The sequence below is a fragment of the Schistocerca serialis genome, chromosome 2 (assembly GCF_023864345.2).
Source record: "Schistocerca serialis cubense isolate TAMUIC-IGC-003099 chromosome 2, iqSchSeri2.2, whole genome shotgun sequence".
Classification (NCBI taxonomy): Eukaryota; Metazoa; Arthropoda; class Insecta; order Orthoptera; family Acrididae; genus Schistocerca; species Schistocerca serialis.
Genome location: NC_064639.1, coordinates 96,877,518 through 96,899,948, shown reverse-complemented (window position 1 = coordinate 96,899,948; position 22,431 = coordinate 96,877,518). Strand labels below are relative to the sequence as shown.

Here is a 22,431-nt window from a genome sequence, read left to right as displayed (position 1 = left end):
AAATAAGGGAGCTATACAAAAGAGTACTGAAAATTTCTATACTATTTAACGTCTCAATTCTAAGTGTAAGGCATACCCCAATTATTATTCAGCTAGTCATCCAAAAGGAATCTGAATTTTTCCAGATATAAATCAAGTCAATAGCTTACAGAAGATGTGGCGGGTCCTGGCCCAGCACGCACAATGACACTCTTAACAGGTGCTGTAGTTGGTGTTACGGAAGTCTCTTCAGGAGGAGTGCAAACACGGTTCTGGCCTGCAGGCTGGGGGCCCTCACCCTCTGGAAGTGGAATCGACGCTGTTGTCACACTGTTATTTGTGTCGCAAGTGCCCGTGTTGGAATTCGGTTCGAAGCAGGCCATGGCCGAAGCGAGTGCTACTGCAACTTTGTGCGCAGATACGATGATCGGAGCCCTTTTCTGTTCACCGAGAAGCCGGTGACCGTCTTCGTTGGTTGCTTCTGTAATAATATTGAATTTTGTGATAACCTTATAAGTAATATATTACAACAATGACAACAATAAACTCATTATGATATTATACACTCACTCACAGATATATTATACACTCACAGACAATTAAAGTAGTAAAGGAGTTTTGCTATTTGGGGAGCAAAATAACTGATGATGGTCGAAGAAGAGAGGATATGAAATGTAGACTGGCAATGGCAAGGAAAGCATTTCTGAAGAAAAGAAATTTGTTAACATCGAGTATAGATTTAAGTGCCATGAAGCCATTTCTGAAAGTATTTGTATAGAGTGTAGCCATGTATGGAAGTGAAACACGGACGATAAATAGTTTCGACAAGAAGAGAATAGAAGCTTTCGAAATGTGGTGTTACAGAAGAATGCTGAAGATTAGATGGGTAGATCACATAACTAATGAGGAGGTATTGAACAGAATTGGGGAGAAGAGGAGTTTGTGGCACAACTTGACAAGAAGGACACGTTGATAGGACATATTCTGAGGCATCCAGGGATCACAAATTTAGCATTGGAGGGCAGCGTGGAGGGTAAAAATTGTAGAGGGAGACCAAGAGATGAATACACTAAGCAGATTCAAAAGGATGCAGGTTGCAGTAAGTACTGGGAGATGAAGAAGCTTGCACAGGATAGGGTAGCATGGAGAGTTGCATCAAACCAATCTCAGGACTGAAGACCACAACAACAACAACAACATGCCTCAGGACGATTTTAAAGTCTTACTGGACAAGACAATAAAATTACCTTTACCCTTTATACAAAATATGTGAAAACTGCAGCCAGCAATCACTAACATCTGTGCATATGGAAGAGCATGATTAGGTGGATTCTCATCAGACAGTCCACAGGTGTACTGGCAGTTCCCAGTGCCCTGTGGGTACTGTAATTCAATGATTGGACATGTCACCATTGTCATGCGTGATGACAATAGCAACATGTCTGATGGCCAAAATATTGTACCGGTTGGACATTATGAAACAACAAACTAGCAGTACATCTGTGGACTTTTTGACCAACCAATATACCAAGAGAAACAGAAGAAACATTACTAGATTGTGTCAGCATACAGCTTTCTGTGTGTTTTATTACACTACTGGCCATTAAAATTAGTACACCACGAAGATGACGTGCTACAGACGCGAAATTTAACCGACAGGAAGAAGATTCTGTGATATGCAAATGATTAGCTTTTCAGGCATTCACACAAGGTTGGCGCCGGTGGTGACACCTACAACGTGCTGACATAAGGAAAGTTTCCAACCGATTTCACATACACAAACAGCAGTTGACCAGCGTTGCCTGGTGAAACGTTGTTGTGATCCCACGTGTAAGGAGGAGAAATGCGTACCATCACATTTCTGACTTTGATAAAGGTCGGATTGTAGCCTATCACAATTGCAATTTATCGTATCGCAACATTGCTGCTTGCGTTGGTTGAGATCCAATGACTTAGCAGAATATGGAATTGGTGGGTTCAGGAGGGTAATACGGAATGCCGTTCTGGATCCCAATGGTCTCGAATCACTAGCAGTCGAGATGACAGGCATCTTATCCGCATGGCTGTAACAGATCGTGCAGCCACGTCTCGATCCCTGAGTCAACAGATGGGGACATTTGCAAGACAACAACCATCTGCACGAACAGTTCGAAGACATTTGCAGCAGCACGGACTATCAGCTTGGAGACCATGGCTGCGGTTAACATTGACGCTGCATCACAGACAGGAGCACCTGCAATGGTGTACTCAATGACGAATCTGGGTGCAGGAATGGCAAAATGTCATTTTATCGGATGAATCCAGGTTCTATTTACAGCATCATGATGGTCGCATTCGTGTTTGGCGACATCACGGTGAATGCACATTGGAAGTGTGCATTCGTCATTGCCGTACTGGCATATCACCCGGTATGATGGTATGGGGTGCCATTGGTTACACGTCTCGGTCACCTCTTGTTCGCATTGACGGCACTTTGAACAGTGGACGTTAGATTTCAGATGTGTTACGACCCGTGGCTCTACCCTTCATTCGATCCCTGTGAAATCCTACATTTCAGCAGGATAATGCACAACCGCATATTGCAGGTCCTGTACGGGCCTTTCTGGATACAGATAATGTTCGACTGCTGCCCTGGCCAGCACATGTCTTGTCACAATACGCCAGCCACTACTCTTGATGAACTGTGGTATCGCGTTGAAGCTGCATGGGCAGCTGTACCTGTACACGCCATCCAAGCTCTATTTGACTCAATGCCCAGGCGTATCAAGGCCATTATTACGGCCAGAGGTGGTGGTTCTGGGTTCTGATTTCTCAGGATTTATGCACCCAAATTGCGTGAAAATGTAATCACATGTCAGTTCTAGTATAATATATTTGTCCAATGAATACCCATTTATCATCTGCATTTCTTCTTGGTGTAGCAATGTTAATGGCCAGTGGTGTGTATGAAATCAAAGTTACAGAAAAGTAGCCATGCCAAATTTTGCAATGTCGAGAAGCTTTCTTATAACAGATAGAAATTCAAGCTTGAACATCAACCTCTTAGCACTGAAATGTATGAAGCTTGCTGTTATGCATTTGCCAAGTTTGGTCCGAGTGTAAAGAACTGGAAAATGAAGCCAAATCCATGACGCCATCTACCTGCAGACTGCAATCTGTATATGTAACTTCTCGGCAAGTACAGCACAACTGTTCTTAAAAAAATTCCACCACATTTTTTTGGGCAGCTGATAACTGAAGATTTTATTTTTATTCGCCTGTACAACGACAATTCTGAGGGAATAGGTTTTTCAGATATTCCAGGCATCCAAAAGCATTTTATGTCAATGCTTTTACACACAAGCACAAAATCTTTAAAGACAGATTTATTGTAATTAAATGTTCTTGGCATCCCAATTGCATTAATTTTCTATAAAAATCCAAAGTTTCAACGAATTCTACCACTGTCTTTGCCAGGAAGAGGCCCTAGCTTCAAGCTGCTGGGACTCAATCATCAAACAGGATGTGGCAACTGGAATTTAATGGATATGGGCTCAATGCTAAGCATCATGAATGATGTTTCATTGTTGGCACCAATGTAATCGCCAGCTGCATAGAGTACTATGCATTTACAAGTGTGAGATGCTGTTATTTCTTTGATGATCAGTCATGCTCATGAAGAAGACAACAGTGTATTTTTTTAAAAAATTTATTCTTATTAAAAATTCTTGTTTTTGAAAAGTGCAAAACACATTTGAAAAAACTTTGAAACAACTTTTTGGCTGCCACTTGCGGACAGCTTTACAAAAGAGCACTTGCCCAACGTAGATTACTTAGGAAGTAAACAAAAATAGCACTATTTTTATTTCATACACAAATTTTTATGTTTTATGATATTTGTGGTTGAGTCTTTCTGATTCAACCTGAATTTTAAATGACACAAATAATTATAACGTTCAGTTATAACTGCGTTATGCCTAAAAGGCAATAAAAAACGGCACTCATTTTTATATAAGAGTGCAATATCATCAGGACAGAATACTGTTCTAAACTGAAACCAGCAATGAGGAACAGCCCACCTGCATAAAATTCGTGAATGTGACAGGAAAAGTGGGAAATGATGTTGCTCCCCAGTTTTAACAAACCTGGGTTTCATAAAAAGTCTGCTTTTAAGGTGTAAACACGGAATGTTCTGCAAATTAAAAACCAGTTTCTATACAATTTCGAATGTATACAAGTGAGTTTCCAATTACTTTCAGTTTCACACTGGTCGTACTTTCTGTCGTGTGATGAATGAAACGGTAATCGATTAAAATGGTTGACTTGGACCCAGCTTGTAGTCAATAACTGCTTCCCTTGTAGCAGATCAGCAAATGCACTGAACAAATCAGAAATCTATTTAAGCACTGTATGTGACTTAGGTCATTTGATCTGACTTCCCACCTGTCCTACAGTAATATTCCGGCATCCACTGAACCTATGTGATTATCCTTGTCAATCACTACTGCACCCCTGCACCCTTTACCCTCATGGCTCATATACCTGCAATAGACCTAGATGCAAGGCCTGCCCCGTACAGCCTACCGTGGCAATGTACTCCAGTCTGGTCACCAACGTCTCCTACTCCATCAAAGTCTAGGCTACCTTTGAAAGCATTCACTTGACTGCTGTCTATGTTGACATGACAACTAATAAGGTGTCTGTACACACGAATGGCCACTGACAAACCGAGACCAAGAGACAGCTGGATCACCCCGCTGCTAAACATAAACATGCTGCCCAATACAATGTTTTCTGCTTCAATGACTGCTCCACAGTCTGCATGATCTGGATCTTCCTATTAACATCAGTATTTCTTAATTTCACAGATGGTAACTCTTCCTGCAATATATCCTATGCTCCCCTTACCCCCAACTTTCACTAGTCCCTGCTTTCCACCAACCTCTCCCTTTCCCTGCTCCCATGAAGCGTAGTTGCAGTCCATAGTCTGCCTATAGCAGAACAGCCAGCAGTTGTTCAAGTGTGCTTAAGTCATCAACGTGTGTGTGGGTGGGAGGGCTGGGAAGCACATGCACTTGCTACTTCAGAGGAATGCCTTTTGCCCAAAAACCTAAATGTCTAACAGTATTTTTATTGTGCCTTTCTTCAACTTAAAGTCTGGTCTATATAATAAGTAGCAATCTCTATTCTTTTCCTATTATTATTCAAACCATGAATTTAACTGATTGATACCTTGTTGAGATGGGGGTAGGACGTTTCAAAAATATTCTACAAACATCATTGTAATAATGGTAATGTTTCCACCATGATTGCAAAACAAATACGCACTATTCTGTAGTTAACTTTCTAGTCACTGTTTCTCAGATAACAACAAACAACATAACCTTGAACTGCTAGTGTCAACTAACTTACGGGAACTACACACTAGTCAAGTTCACAGCTGACTATCACTACATTGGTCAAAACGAAGTCTAACGATTGCTACTGACAACAGACCTATGGCACACCCTGTACAGCAGGCAAATTGAAGCCTCCTCCCGTTACAATAACACGATCAACAAAATTATTCGTAATATTCTCCAAGTTCTCTCTAAACAGTGATGTCGCTACAGATGGTCAATGAGAGCATCTCATTACCATGCTTCAGCCACCCTTGTTGCTTAATTTGACCCGGATTATGATTCAGTTGTTAACTTCACTATACACTGTATAGTTCTTCACAACAGTCAACAAGCAGCCACCAATAACAGCTACCCCAACATTGATGTATATATTCCAATGTGAAGTTAGGATTTAGCTGCCGTTCACTTTCAGTTTCAGCCAGCTTTTTGCTCTCAATAAGATATGCATCTTATTATCTTTAGCCCTTTGACTTCTGTTAATGAGTTGACTTTCCATGTTCCTCTACTCCACTGACAAGTTTAAGCATGGCCTCTGGTCTTCCTTGAGCACTATTAACAAGTTCACTCTGGCCTACCCTGAATGCTAATGACGAGTATAGACCCGTCATCACTTACTCAGTTACCTGTACAGTTTTGACTATTTTAAATGTACGGTAGATTTTCCATTCTGTGCAACTGTAGTTTTACAAGTTATGGTCACCAAGTTATGTTCAGATAATTCGTTGTAATTTTGTCTTTCTGAATTTGACATCACAGTGTTTTTATCATCATCTATTCTGCGACAAAAATGACAATGCATTGTGGATGCACTATGGAAAAAGTTCATGAAGATACTCACAAAGAGCAAGAGTGAGGGTGTATTGTCAGATGCCAATGTACATGATAACTCCACCACCGATTCTGAGAGCAACCACCTTAAGGTCTCTCTCTGTCAGCTGGTATAGCAACAGTCTTAAGTTCATTAACTTATAGTTCCTCTGGATCTGAAAGTGATAGCGAAATGCTTACAAATAAAGCATGGTTTGGTGACAAATCTAATACGAAAAAAATTGATTTTTCACCACTTAAGTAAGCATTTGATGATCTACCTTCAGGACACAAGTGTCAATCAGGGAATGAGCCAAACACTCAGTCATTCTTCATGCCATTTATCATAGAAGGTAGGATGTCATTTCTCGCCAACAAAAACCAACCAGTTTTATTTATTCACAAAGGAAACTACTCCAGTGGTTGGTTAGCTGATATTGGGGAAGGAACCAAACAGTGTCATCGGTCCCATTGAAGTAGGGAAGCATAGGGAAGGAAATTGGCCTTGCCCTTTCAAATAAACCATTTCCAGCATTTGCCTGAATTGATTTAGGGAAATCACACAAACCCTAAATCTAGATGGTTGGACGCGGGCTTGAACCGTTGTCCCCCCGAGTGCAAGTACAGTGTGCTAACCACTGCTCCACTTCACTTGGTAAGTACTCCAGTGCATTCTTAATTATTAAAGTGCAAAGATACGTAGTATGAAGACATTTCATATTATATAAGCCTGGTCTCTAAGGTAACATTAAAGTTTAGCTGCCTGACAGAGAATTATGTCGTTGTAACTCTTCAGGCTTTCCCGGCGATCTAATGACATCTTGGGTTGTCGGGTGTTCTGCCGGATATCAGCGTCGTACTTGCACGATATTTCGGTCACGTAGCTCGAGACCTTCATCAGGTGCGACCTGAGACTGGTCGCACCTGATGAAGGTCTCGAGCTACGTGACCGAAATATCGTGCAAGTACGACGCTGATATCCGGCAGAACACCTGACAACCCAAGATGTAATTATGTCATTCATGGACAAGGAGTTATCAAAAATTTATGAAATGCAGTGCCAAATGCCCCAACAGGATGATAACTGTTCCATACTGTTTCCATAGTGTACTTATCACAGATAAGCATTCTCTGCTCCTCCAGAGATTAAGCATTCAATTAGTCTACAGAAAAATAGTTTACAAAGGTATAACCCATCTCATGATACAATAACGTGAAGTTAGAAAGTTCTTACTGTTGTTCAAAATGGACAGGGCAGCAATATACGTCAATGTTGTCATAGACAATCAGTGTATTTTGGTTACCGTAAGAAGCAACGGGAAGCTTTTGACTACAATTATGCCAGCCATAGAAGAAAACAATAATCTCACATGCAACGAAAGAGAATAATCTGCCCAACAGCAGAGTGTAAAAAACCACGTGTGATATGAAAATACCTGCTTAACTAAAACCAAATTTGATTATTTCTGTATAAAGTAAACAAGAATACATGGGATACAGTAGGTGTTACAGGCATGTAGCAAATGAAGGAAAACTGAAATACTGATGAATATTTAAAGTGGCATGTAACTTCCAAAATAGGTTAGTAAAAGCGCATTGAAACTATTGATGGTGAAGCCATCTTTAAATCTCAATCAATTTGTAACAACTTTTAATTTGCAGACAAGCCACACAAAGTCAAACAAATTGTTCCATCTGCTGTAATGACCATCTCAGAAGTTACAAATCGTAAGAGGGACAGGAGGAGACGTTACATAAACCCATGCACACTGTCAGCTGTCTATTTAATTCCTTTGTCTTGACCATAGAAATAGCTCAGAAACATCTTAATTGCTGTTTATGTCTCTGGAGTTGAGCGCATACTGTAACGAAACTTCCAGACAGATTATAACCACGTACTAAAGATTATAACCTGGGTCCATGCTTTTGGCAGCAAACATCCTATAATCTGTTCTCATCCTCAGAACCAGAACAACCTTTCAAAAGGACAGCACCAGCAAAAAGACAGCCACATCTAGCAGCACCAACATCTCCATTCTATGCTTCAGACTAATTTCATGGTCTTGTAAAGCACTGCTAGAATATGTACTCCGTTCATAATCCCTTTTTCCTAAAAGTTACTAACTGTGTCTTGGACCAATATAAATATTTGCATATATCATAAAGCAATTCTTGTCCTGGCCAGTTTCATCTCACATCACACAGAACAAGAGTGACATGTCACAAGTTCCACATGACATCGCTTAAAAAATAAATATTTTCATTTACGGTTGATTTGTTAAAATGTTATATACTGCACCTTCCATTGGAAATGGGAAGCTGCATTATCACATAATATTCTTAATGTTGGCTTCATATTTCACTTTACTTAAGTGTAATGGCTCTGAGCACTATGGGACTTAACATCTATGGTCATCAGTCCCCTAGAACTTAGAACTACTTAAACCTAACTAACCTAAGGACATCACACAACACCCAGTCATCACGAGGCAGAGAAAATCCCTGACCCCGCCGGGAATCGAACCTGGGAACCCGGGCGTGGGAAGCGAGAACGACTTAAGTGTACATGACAACTGAAATGAAGAACAACCTTATATGCAACACCATCCAAAAATTACAGTGCGCCCACTTTTGCTTCAGTAGACGGATCATACACATCATCTCTGTCATACACACACTATGGAACACACAATTACTCCTAAAGGACGAACTTCGTGGAGACTTTTACTTTCTCCGGAATAAAATAACTTTTAGTCATGTGTGCTTGTGGTTGATCCGCTATCAAATTGGTCACACCAATCAAACATTCCTGGGTACAATTTGCACTCCACACTGAAATATCAATCTGTACAAGTACAGATATCTCAATATTTTTCTCTAGGTGAAACTCACCAAACACATTGTGACAATAAAAAACCACAGAATCAGGATCCCATTGTTTGTGTTTACCTACATTATAGCAGTTCCCTGGATTTTGTAATGACTCAACAAAAAAGACCTCAACAAAAAGCTACATGGGGATGTTAGGTATCAGCAACGAAACAAGGAAATTTCCAAAAAGGAAGGAAGGAAGCACAAGCTATCACGTCTAGACAAAAGATGGGAAATGAAGTTTTGGACAGTCTCCCAATATAAGTAAACGCTGTGCCACCACACTCACAGTCCAAGGAAATGCTGATGGCAAAAGGCACGCCACAAACATGCAATAAGTTAATAATAACTGAAAACTATTATTTAACAAGACAGGGTACTCTGAAAATATGTAGACAAGCCAAATAACAGCACTCACCTGCAGATGCTGGAGGAGGATTAAGTGCAACACTCGTGTCCTGAGCTGAAGCAGATTTGGAAGTAGCCCGTATCCCACTTGGACCAGGCTTACTAAGGTCAGCTGGACCCTCGCAGCTACTAGACAGAATAGACACTTTTTTGGGAGAAAATGGGCTGCTAGAATCTGAATCTGACACATAGTCCTGAGAATCTTCATTGTCCACATCCATTTTCTCAATCTCTGCAGATGTTGCACTATTTGGGGTTTCCTTGTTGAAAGAGAGATCTTGTGGGAATTCGTCTGCTGACGATGACGTCTGAGCTGCTCCGACATTATTCCCTCCACTATTACTGTTATCCATTGATATTGGAATTTCTGGAAGTTGCTGTGCTTCTTCTTCTTCTATTTCACGGAAAAGATGATCGAATGCATCGAAGTTTGACCTAAAGAAGAACAAAACAGTCCCGTTAACAAGGATGTCAATTTGTGAAAAACCAACTACAATTAATTAATGATGTTTTTCTAGATTCTTTAATTCTTATCGACTACAGGAAGTTTGAACTATTTAGCACAGACAGAGATAAACACTACAGTTTTCTTGTAGTATGTCAAGCTTAAAATCACTTTGGGCCTGCCAAGGCAGCAATGCATTCCATCCCTGGCTGTATATTTTGGTGTCTGATAGATCCGGATCCTCAAGACAGTCTGCAGCACATAGCCCAAATGGCTTGATCGCATGGGGCCAATTCCTGAACAGCCGTTCAAAGGTGGGTTGGACCACTGAACTAAATGCCAATGACTGAGGTGACACTGATATTTTCAGAGCCTGTCAAGCCAAAAGGATACATCGCTGAATCCAGAGTGGTGGTTCACCAGTCTCTGCACACAAACTTGGAACTGGGCTGGTACGAAAGACTCCACTCGATATCCGAATGCTCCCACGATGGACAGCATCTAACATCTTGAGGTAGGAAAGTACGGGCTGATCCGTAGACCATGGCGCCACAATCTAAAATGTGATCGAACAAATGCCTTGTAAAACTGCAGGAAGTGGGACCTGCCAGCTTACCATGTTTTTCCATTAAGGCATTTCACAATATCCCATAACTGGAGGCCCTTTGTTCGTAGGTAGTTGAGATGTGGAAACCAAGTTAATTTCAAGTCAAATAATAAAACTCAAAAAGGGTGCAGTTCCTTGAAAACATAAAATAATGTCCTCCATTGTGAGCACTGGTTGGTTAAAACTTCGAAGAGTACAGTTAAAACTGACGCGTCTAAACTTCTCTGGTGAGAACCAAAAACCAATTGTCCTGGCCCAGGTTTCCAGCCTCCTAATGGTCAGCTGTATCTGCCTCATCATCGTTGTAAGATCGGAGGAATTGTAGAAGATTGCAAAGTCATCCAAAAACGAGGGAGCACTTGACAGGGTGTCCAACTGCAGAGGAAATGCCATTGACAGCGACGGCAAACAATGTGATAGTGAGGACGCTGCCTTGGGGGTTCCCATTCTCTTGAATAGTCAGACAAGGCATCGCCAACGTGATATTGAAAACGCCAGTCCTTGAGAAAGGATTGGATAAGAAGTGGCATGCATCCATGTAGTCCACATTCATGGCGTTGGCAAAGGATGTTGCACCTTCAAGTAGTGTCATATGCTTTCAAGGGCTTCTTTTACAATGGTTTCAGCGTAAGGACTCCAGTGTTGCTGTCTCCAGTACAATTAAGTTGCCAAGGGTGGAATGGTAGTGCCTGAAACTGCACTGGGAGCAGCTCAGGTGACCTCGGGATTTAAGCAGCCAGATGAGGCTGCGTTTGACCATGTGTCAAGGGTCTTACCCATACAAATGCTAAGTGCTACATTCTAGTAGCTGTTAGGGCTGCTACGGTCCTTGCCCAGTTTCCAGATTGGAATTAATATTGCCACCTTCCAAGTTGGGGGGGGGGGGTACTGTCCATCAAACAAGATCTGATCGAAACAAGAGAGGAGGTGCTCTCCCGCTTCAGGGCACAGATGAGGAAGCACGGTATAATGGATCTCATCAGGTCACGGAGCAGTGACTCTGGCCGCAGACAAGGCTGATTCCAGTTCCCACATGGAGAACGATAGGTTGTAGACTTCGCCATTATCCGAGATTAAATTGAGCTCCCACATCTCCGCAGTCCTATGGAACACTTGAAAAGCAGGAGTTTGTCTGAATGACGTAGGACAGCAAAGAAGTGCTCAGCAAAAGTCCAAGCCATGTCTTCTGGCATGCCTATCAAGACCCCATTACTTGACAGGGCCATAAGGGGACGTGTACTGCCGGAAATCCATCATATTGAGTCCCAAACTTCTGGAAGTGGACCAATTAATGGAAGACATGAATTCCCTCCGGGAAGCCTTCTTTCGTACTTTTATCATTCGCATTGCATGTGGCTGCCGCAGATCTGAAAGCATGAAGGTTTTCTGCAGTTTCATAGTGTTTGAAGTTCCGCAGAGCTGTTTGTCTGGCCCTAATTGCCAATCGACAATCGTCATTCCACCAAGGTACACACCATCGTCTGAGATGGTTACTACACTGGTGGATGGACTCTACGGCAGCCCTTTGGGTCTCACAAGTAATATGGCCCACTGTCTCTCCTGCAACAGCTAGGGAACAAAAACAAAAGTCAATGGCTGAAAAAGATTTTGTAGCTGTGTAAAAATGTGACATCTGACCCATGTTCAGAAGGCAGATATTCTCAGAATGGATAAGTCGCTCAATCATCACCACAGCACATTGTGTACAATGAAGTCCCACCCACAACGAGGAATGTGGTGTTGAGAGTGCCTGGAAGAGTTCTATCAGTGCGTCAGCATGCACGGCATCATTAGGTGGAAGATACAAAGAACACACTGAGACATTGAAAGGTGGTAGAACTTTCATGGAATTGCTTGTATGATCGTGATAAAGAGGGACAGGAGAAGAGTGGCATCTATTAGCAATGAAACCAGCCACTTGACCTGTAGTCCTGTGTCCAGAAGTATCATCCTACCTGTATGGGTGGTAACCCCATAACGCAGGTCTGTCAATGACTTTAAGAAACGTTTCTTATAAGCAGATGCACAATGGTTTCTCTTGGACCAGGAGCTGATAGTCTTCCAAATGTGAGCAATATCCATTTCAATTCCACTGCAACACAGAAGTTCCTGTGGAAGCCATTGCTTAGGGGAAATGTTAGCTGGTTTCTGGCTCTCTGGCTCCTTCGATTGGAAGTCCATATCCCCAAGAGCATAGCCCCATCAGAGTGGGAGAGAGCTCGCCGATCCGAAGATTTAACTACTGCTTTCTTGGATTTGGAACTACTTTTTGATGGATGTTTTCCTTTATTTATGGGGGGAGGTGGTTACTTGGGTTGTGGGAATGGTTTAGTTGGCTGCTGATGGCGAGTTGTGTCGTGCGGCTTAGGTGGTAAGCTCACTGCTGACAGCTTTCGAACAACTTCAGTTTCAAGTGGAGTATTTCCCCCACAAGCACATCGACAAGTGCATGTGCTTGTAGCCGGCCGTGGTAGTCTAGCGGTTCTAGGCGCTCAGTCCGGAACCGCGCGACTGCTACGGTCGCAGGTTCGAATCCTGCCTCGGGCATGGATATGTGTGATGTCCTTAGGTTAGTTAGGTTTAAGTAGTTCTAAGTTCTAGGGGACTGATGACCACAGATGTTAAGTCCCATAGTGCTCAGAGCCATTTGAACCATGTGCTTGTACTTGAATCTGTGATCTGAGTTTGTGTGGAGGCATCACATTTGGTGATTAGCGCATTACGGGCTGATGCAAAATAAGTAGCAAAAACCGGAGGTTTCATAGCTCTGGAGGCTTTTTTAGCTTCACTATAGGATATCTGCCTCTTGACTTTCCAACTCCTGAATTTTCCTTTCCTCATTGTAAACCTCTCACTTTCTGTTCCACACTGGGTGATTGTGGAGCAGTTAACACATTTCGCAGAAAGTGTACAAGAATTGCCCGATTCATGAGCTGAGCCTTCACAACTGCCATACGTAGCAGGTAACCACCCCCTTACTAAAGTTAAGGGTGTTACGCAACTCAGCCTCGACTGGGTAGTCACATAAGGCCTTACATCCCAGAAGCTTAGATATTTGGTTTGAAGTAGTAGTTTTAGCTAAAAGTGTTCCATTATGAAGTCATCTGACACTTTTTAGAGACCCTAGCAATACCTTCCAATGCCTTGTGAATATAGAAAGGGGTGACCTTCTCAGAGGTACCCCCTCTTTGCTCCATTACAATGAAAATGCTATGGCACACTAATGCTCTGTTGCTATGATTCCGAGACTTGTTTTCGCGAGGTCTGATCAACCGAGCTCTCTTTGATGAGGGGCTGTGGGTACTACCTGACGGTACACCCGTTCCGTCAGTAGTAGTTTGAGGGGACCATTCCACAGGGATCCCACGAGACGCTAGGGAAACAATCGTTGACCCAGGCAGACCCATGCATGCCTGAACAAGCCTTATATATGGGGGGGGGGGGGGGGGGGGGGGGGGATGACCACACAGTGGTCACTGAAGCATGCCCAGAGATTATGGTGACAGAGTGCTGGCATCTCATTGAAACCCTGTGGTCGAAAGCCTGTATGCAGCAAACGAACATTGAGACTCTGAGGGAGGAACAGACAATGACTGCCATCTATCGTTCGAGATCCAGAGTGTATATACGGACAAGGAAAAAAAAATCCCAGGTTTCCCAGTTAAAAAACACACTTTTTCCCAGGTGAAAATAGACTTCTTCCATGTTAAGCGACAGTATACTTTCCCATGGAACTGTTTATAAATCCTTTGAATGGTTAACGTTTTTTACATCATTGGCGTAGAGCTTCCAGCCACCACTTCAGAAAACAATACCTACCAAACAAAAACAAAACAAAATAAAATAAAAATATTATGTGCAGCAGTAAGTACTTGCATGTTTTCATTTTAAAATACACTGCATATTTTCGTAATTATGAAAGTATAAATTTGAATTCCACCAAACTTGGAGCGTTAATTTCTAGGGCATTGAAAATGAGGTTGCAATGCCCTTAAAGTAAGCCAATCATAGCTCGTGTCACATGATCTCCCCAGCCGATGACAGCAGATATTGAGAGCACAGGACATGGGATGTGTTCAGCCAATAGCAACACCACTGTTAAGCAGTGCGAACACATAAATAGGAAAAGTTAATAGCTTAAATTAATATACAAGTTTAGCTACAAGAGAAGCTAAGCATTCACATGTAATATTGGTCTTTTTTGGCGTGTGTTACACTTTAAGATACATCACACAAATGTGCCAGTAAAATTTAAAATAACGACATAAATGTCTGGTCTTCTGGGCTCGAAATAATTCTAACTGGCCAGTCCTGAAAATGTTAAGTTTTAAACTAGCGTCAAACGCTCTGCAATTCAAGAAATTTAAAGCACATTCTCACATGTAACATAATTAATTTTGTGCAAAAGAAAATTTACTTTTAAAGTAACAGTTTTCAAACCACCATTAGCAATTTTTTCCCAAGACGTGTTAGAAATAGGTTCATTTCAGCAACTGCCAGAGAACACCAAAAAACAGGTGTTACTGGGCTTGCACAGCAATGATGGCATAGGAAGTTCGTATGTAATTATAAAGCTTTAGGATATCTCACATTACGTCATAAAGAAACATGCCATAAGAGGATACTCCAACAGCATCGGAATTTCATAAACCATACTAAAATGTATAATTCAGCTTTAAGTGCACATTCGTACGTCCAGATTCACAATGAAGTAGGTCCCAACCTGAAATTAAGCTTTTCAGTGTGGTTTTTGGGAAGTAAATTCCCTTTGAGTATCAGTACTGTACTACCTCATGTTTCGTTCTTTATCATGGCAAAATGCAATACATGCCAGAAGATGAAACCGTGCACTTGAAATTCAGTGAACAGTTGGAACTATCCTATACTGTGGAATGAAACCCTTCATTTCAAATAAACTGATTGCCTCAGTGAAAAAGATTAATAAAAGCCAAATTTCCATAGCAAGCCAAAAATGTGGAAATAAAATAAAATCATAAAACTTAAACTAATAATATATTTCAGCCCTCTGTAATTATGTGGAAGTACTTTAATTCACTTGATAGCGCCCGGCCACAGAAATCCGTTTTGTTTTCATTTGACATGAGAGCTGTACATGAGGAAACAGTGAAGCCACTAAAAGTAGACACGGGTCACATGAAGACTACCCCATCCCCACTACAACTCAAGACTGCTCTGTGCAAATCTGTCAGATTGGATGCGCCATGAAAATTTCTCTGATTAGCATCTGGCTTCATGTAATCAGATGCGGGAGAAGGTACTGCTCATACGGAACAGAACTGCGCATGCACACGAGTCCGCTGGCAACTGCTCAAACTAAACTAATTCAAACAGCTGTGATGCCACTGTCATCAGAAGCAGTTTGTTGTTACGAAGTACTGCATAGTCTTCATCCTAACGCCTTTGACCTTATGACACATTTTGCTGTTGGCAGATGCCTGTGGGTACACAGTAATTTTTTGTAGATTTATTTTGGCGTTTTTCTCTTGTTTATGTTTTATTGCTGCAGTATTATTCTGCAGTAGTGGGATACAGTAATAGTTTGATAGAGTATCAGTTCTTCCCAGTCAAAATTACAAAAATAACTGAAAACTAAAACAATGAAAAATTCCCATGTTTTTCCTGGATGAAAAAATTCCCAGGTATTTTCTGGTGCGTATATATCCTAGAGATAGCACTTAGATCATTCCAGTGACTGGCAGATATCATCCGCACTCACAGAGTTTCAATGAAGCTAACAATCTGTACCATTGGCCTCAGAACTGATTGTGGCCCTCTAGTTCTGAGTCAAATAGAACCAGATACTTCAAATGAACTGTGAGATGCTAGGCCACAACTTGTTATACTTATGCTACAGTGCAGAGAACTGTAGGATCCTCAAATGGATTGTGTGTGCACTGCACATTACAGGCTGCTACTCAGGTAGCTGAGCCAATTACAGGCTGCTACTCAGGTAGCTGAGCCAGTCTCCATCCAGTCCACATAGCAGCAGCAGTTAGAGAGCCTGAAGCATTGGTGTAATATCAAACAAAAAACTCTCACAGGTTAGAGTACGAAAATCCTACTGATTGATGAAACATTCACAGCCAACAGCTGAGTTTGAAGCAACAAACCAAAACAATAATAGAAGCAAAAAGCTGGTTAAAACTAGAAATTAATAGGTCTGAGATTTTTAGGAAATTTTAACTGAATCTTGAAAGAATAGTCTAATGAGAAATGGTGTACACAGCAAACAAAAAACTCAAATCCACAGAGATAGAAATTGAAGTTGCATGTGAGATTTTTTTGGGCATAAACTTTTAATTGAATGTTTGTACTAACCACCAGACTCATTCCAAAATGTAACTTAAAATAGGGATACGACTCAGTGCAATGACAAAAAAATATAGATAACAGTGTCAGCTTAGATCGGCAATTTCGAAAGAGCTCCAGGGACTGATAGAATACTTACAAGATTATATAGAGAATTTGCAACTGAATTAAACTATAATATACCATACATAACAAACAAAAAACTGTATCAACTATTTGAAGAAATCACAGGTCAAACTCATCTACAAGAAGAGCAGCAAAAGTGATCCATCAAACTTTCATCCTATCAGACTAACATGCATAGGTTGCAGAATCCTCAAACATAATGATCGCCTTCATCCCAACCAGCATGGATTAATAAAACACTAATCATTTGACATCCTTTTGCAATTTTCACCTTATGACATCCTGAAATCCACACATCTGGGTAGACAGGTAACGCAGAACTTTTTTACTTCTGAAAAGCATTTGATTCAATACCACACCTATGCTTATTGTTGAGATCAATATCCTGCAAAATTTACAACCGGATTGGCGATTTCTTGGCAGGGAGAATGCAGCATGGTATCTCATATGGGGAGTCACTGATAGAAGCAGAAGTTAACTCTGGTCTGCAACAGGAAGCCTGTCGAAACACACGTCGTTCATATTGTATATATTAATGACAGTGTACACAATACTAACAGTAACAGCAAAATTTCTGAAGATGATGCAGTTATCTAAATGAAGCACTATCTGAAGAAATCTACAAACACATCCAGTCAGACCCTGATAAGTTTTCTGTGTGGTGAGAAGTTTGCAACTTCCTTTAAATGTACAGAAGTGCAAAATTTTATACTTCATAAAATGAAAAAAATTAGTGTTCTACAACTGCAGCATCAACAAGTCACAATTGGAATCAGTCAACTCTCACAAATATCTGGATGCAACAATTTCCAGGGGGCGGATACTGAAAGATCATATAGACTAAGCTGTAGGTATAGCAGGACAATATAACCAGACTACAATGGAGATTGTTGACAAACCACTTGGGTGACCAATCTTACAACGCTGCTGAAGTTTATAAGACCTGTACTAAACAGGACTAACGGGATGTCGAATACATACAAATAACAGCAGCACGAATGGTCACAGGGTTGCGGCACCCATGGTAGAGTGTGACAAGATGAGCAGAAAAAATGGACCTGGCAGACATCTACAGATAGATGCAAACAATGCCCTAATGGCCAACACATTTCAAGAAACAGCTTGTAAGGACGAACCTAGGAACATACAACCACCCCCTACGTATTGCTACTGTAGGGATTGTGAAGACAAGATTACGACTACCTACAGCGCATACACAGATGTTTAAGCAATTCTCCTTTTTGCACTCAGTACATGAATGGAATGGGAAGAAGCCCTATAACTGGCACAACAGGAAACTCTCACTGGCACGCACTTCTCAGTCGTCTGCACAGAGTACATAGTGATGCAAATAAAGGAAAGATGTACAGTAAGTAAGTATGCCTAGCAGTACCCCCTCCCTTACATTTCTGGAACTGAAGGGACTTATTTCAATGGGGTGCACAATACAATTTGTGAACTTTGATGTATATTTTTGTATACTTCTCTAACAACAGTTTGGTATACCAAAGTAAGTAATCTGAATATAATAGAGGGAAACATTCCACGTGGGAAAAACATATTTAAAAACAAAGATGATGTGACTTACCAAACGAAAGCGCTGGCACGTCGATAGACACACAAACATACACACAAAATTCAAGCTTTCGCAACCAGCAGTTGCTTCATCAGGAAAGAGGGAAGGAGAGGGAAAGACAAAAGGATGTGGGTTTTAAGGGAGAGGGTAAGGAGTCATTCCAATCCCGGGAGCGGAAAGACTTACCTTAGGGGGGAAAAAAGGACGGGTATACACTCGCGCGCGCGCACACACACACACACACACACACACACACACACACACACACACACATATATCCATCCTCTCCTTCCCTCTTTCCTGATGAAGCAATCGCTGGTTGCGAAAGCTAGAATTTTGTGTGTATGTGTGTGTTTGTTTGTGTGTCTATCGACGTGCCAGCGCTTTCGTTTGGTAAGTCACATCATCTTTGTTTTTAAATATAAAGTAAGTAATCTGACACATTATTCAGGAGCATTTCTTCTTTTCTATCCTCAGCTGCTTATGCATTACTTGAGGAATGAACATTCTAGCGCTTTTTCTTTAAAAAACTATGGAGTTCACATACAGAGAGGCAAAATGATAATCTGAAAGGAAGTTGCTACTCACCATATAGTGGAGATGCTGAATCGCAGATAGGCATAACAAACAAAAATGGACTACAAGCGCGAGCGCGCGTGTGCACACACACACACACACACACACACACACACACACACACACAAACACACACAAACAAACAAACATATGCGCATGACCACAATCTGTCGCAGCTGAAGCCACACTATGAGCAGCAGCAGTGCATGATGGCAAAGGCAATTGGGTGGGGGTAAGGAGGACACTGGAGGGGAGGGGGGATTTCCATTGTTTAATTTGAAAGAAACAGTTATGAAAGAATAGAGGAAGAAACTTGTAACAAGTTGAAACTTCAAGTAGGTTCGAGATGTCTGCTCAGATGCAACTGACAGTGCAGTGCACTGCCCATTGAAGGCAGGTATCCACGTTACTTGTCTGGTCTGACACACAGTTGTAACTTGTCACAAGTGACCACTACTGTATACACTCAGCTAGAGTGTAAAATCTTGACATCTCAGTTTACAAAGAAACTATAATGTTTAGTAGAGGCATGAGCACTGACAGAAAATTTCAATTTCAACAATAAAAATAAACAGCAATATCTCAAAACAAATGGCGACTGCAAATAAAAGTTCTGCAATAAGCACAGTAATCTTATAATAAAAGCCTGCTACTGCATATATTGTTTTAATTTTTAGCAAAACTTTATTTTTTTTAGTTTTAATCAGCATGTATTACCAAAAATGCATATTCTTGTTATATACGAGTTGTTCTTACAGTTATTGAACACCCACCACAAAAAATGAAAAGTTTGTTTTGAAACATATTTTAAAATTATGAAAATTTAGTAACCCGTAACTAAGGTGTCTTCTTTATTTTACTTTTTCCTTTCCTTCATCCTGCATCGTCACGCGTTCAGCAATTATTTTTGGATTTGGAAATGTTAGTGGTGCGGGTTGCTGGATGACTAAGTGTTCTTTCCTCCATAAACGTCATCTCCACTGCAGTCTTCTAATTAGATTCGACAATTATTTGACTGCTGTTCTTTTTATTTCACTCTACTGAGAAAAAAACTATGACATACTGTATTTTGAATGGCCTTCAAATGTGTACAGAATATTATGTCTTTCTTTTAACTTCAAAGCACATAGGTAAGAGCTGGGCAGGTAACTGGAAAATGTCTGGGCTGTCAAATTTTACTGGACTGTTGGAACAGCTGATACAACTATCAATTTCCCAACTTGTATTCAAGGTTAAGCTTTCCTTTTTAAAAGTAGAATTCCTACAGGATGCAACAAACCTTGGAAATGACACAATATCCTTTGCAGGTGCAGCAACAGAGCCTTCAGCTGCACGGGTTCCTTGCAAGGGCGCACCCGGAACTGCAGAATTTGTGCCTTCTGCAGGAACAACTGGAGCAGGAGCAGGAGTAGCTGCAGCAACGCTGGCCGCTGGCTGGGGTGAGGAGTGCGGCTGCGGCACTGCCGGACCCAAGTGTGTTGAGCTCACAGTGGCTGCCGGGCCACAGTCCGAAGACCTCGTTGATAGTCCCAGTCGTGTTGGCAGTACTTCCAGGGGGTTGCATATACCTGGAGTGCTGACACCTGCCACATTCATGATCCAGTTAGTTCACAGCTACTAAAATGAGAAGACGTGATTCACGATTCGTTTATATTGATTGTGACATTTTACTGCCATAAAACAGTGATTATTACTGTTTGGAAAACAGTAAAATAAATTTTAGATACACAAAAGAAAACACAATGCTTCCGTGAAAACTGAATATTATGGTGAAGGTGAGAAACAAAGACAAATCGGATAGATTTATTTTCCAAAGAAAGGCTTCAATATAATATGACTTTGCAGTCACAACATTGTTTTTCTATTACTTGGAATTGCCACACTTTCCACAAGCCAGTGTTTCCTTACATCACCAAACAACTCAGACTATAGAACTAAAATCTGAAACAGAACTACAGTTTCTATACGAAATGCCAAAACAGGAGTAGCTGAAATGAACTGCCCCCCCTTTTCACCCAAGCTACGCGCGCGCGAACTTTAGGAAGCACAAATTGCTCTTTAGAAGTCACTTTGTCAGGAGAATAAATAGGAAAAACAAACATTAAGCTGTGCTTTTGCTAAAAGAAGGAAGAAAGTGGTTCCAGTCACAACAAACAGTCTACCAATAGTAATGTAGTAATACATAAAATAACAACAAATTAACTACTTTAAACCATACCTGCTGCAGGTGGTACTGTTATAGGTTGTTTAGGCATCCCAAAGAGTTCTTCACGACGAGCATTAGGCTGCAGTAAGTGGGGCTGGTCTGCAAGAGGCAATGCCTCTGCCATCGGAGTATCAAATGGATCTGGCGGTGGACAGCCTAAGCATAGAGTTGAGTCAGATCGCTGTAAGAAAGGGTTTTTGCGTCCCTTTCCAGCAGGTCCCACACCAGATATTCCAGAAAGGGGAGGCGCAGACACTTCCTGATCATCTAGTGAATCAGTCTCCATAGCTGCTGTATGGCTCAACTCATCATCAGCCTCCTCATTATCATTTTCATCCTGAAATTTAAATATTTGCATTTGCCTTAAACAACAAATTTTGCATTTTAAGGTTATCTTAAGAAAAGTGTGCACGAAAAAACTTCAAAAGAAATTGTTATGGCAACAAAAATGATGATGCATAAATACATAGCAGAGATGTTGCAAGACTCGATTTAAAAAACTTTGCAAGTTTGGCTCTATCAGTTTTGTCTCTTGCCCACCGAAACTGCTTTTTTTATAATTTTTATGCTAATGTTACGCCTTTAAGAATCCACTGTTCAAGAACTCACTTTGTAGCACCAAGAGGTAAACTGAATTCAAAGTGTAAAATTTGTTTACAGTTACATGTTAAATAGATGCTACAATCTTTATGTTTTGGCACACCGTTACCACAGAAAATATTTGCTATACAAATCAAACAATTAAAACTTCACGGTGATGTGTGTGAAACCAGACAAAATACAAAACTTGCAGATATAATGAGTTCATAACTGTGCAAGTGCTGTAGTACCTGGTCATTCCACGATTCCATTGGCATGCCATCTCTCAAGACTTCAGCATCTGCCGTCTCAGTTCCAGAACGCATATAGTATATTAGTGCATCAAACACATATGCTATATGTTTCAGAGCAGACACATCTAATATCGGCAAGCTGTCAAGATGTTCACCATTGTGTGCTCTCATAAGGGAGAGACAGTATGACAGGAACTCCCGGCGAGCTGAATGAGGATCAGCAGCTACATGAAATGGACGAGCAAAAGACATCAATTGATATACAGAGGATTATCTCTAATTTATT

General features: G+C 41.1%; 1 protein-coding gene across 1 annotated transcript in view; it reads right to left on the bottom strand.

Annotated features, from left to right (window-relative positions):
* The window catches only part of LOC126456777 (E3 ubiquitin-protein ligase UBR5), a 342,260-nt gene that overhangs the window by 78,129 nt on the left and 241,700 nt on the right, over positions 1-22,431 (bottom strand). Inside the window, exons 32-36 of the mRNA XM_050092547.1 lie at positions 22,143-22,369; positions 21,325-21,649; positions 20,386-20,689; positions 9,457-9,881; positions 150-460 (exon numbers count right to left, since the gene is read on the bottom strand). Coding sequence (XP_049948504.1) covers positions 150-460; positions 9,457-9,881; positions 20,386-20,689; positions 21,325-21,649; positions 22,143-22,369 — 1,592 coding nt within the window. The remainder of the gene's footprint in view (positions 1-149; positions 461-9,456; positions 9,882-20,385; positions 20,690-21,324; positions 21,650-22,142; positions 22,370-22,431) is intronic.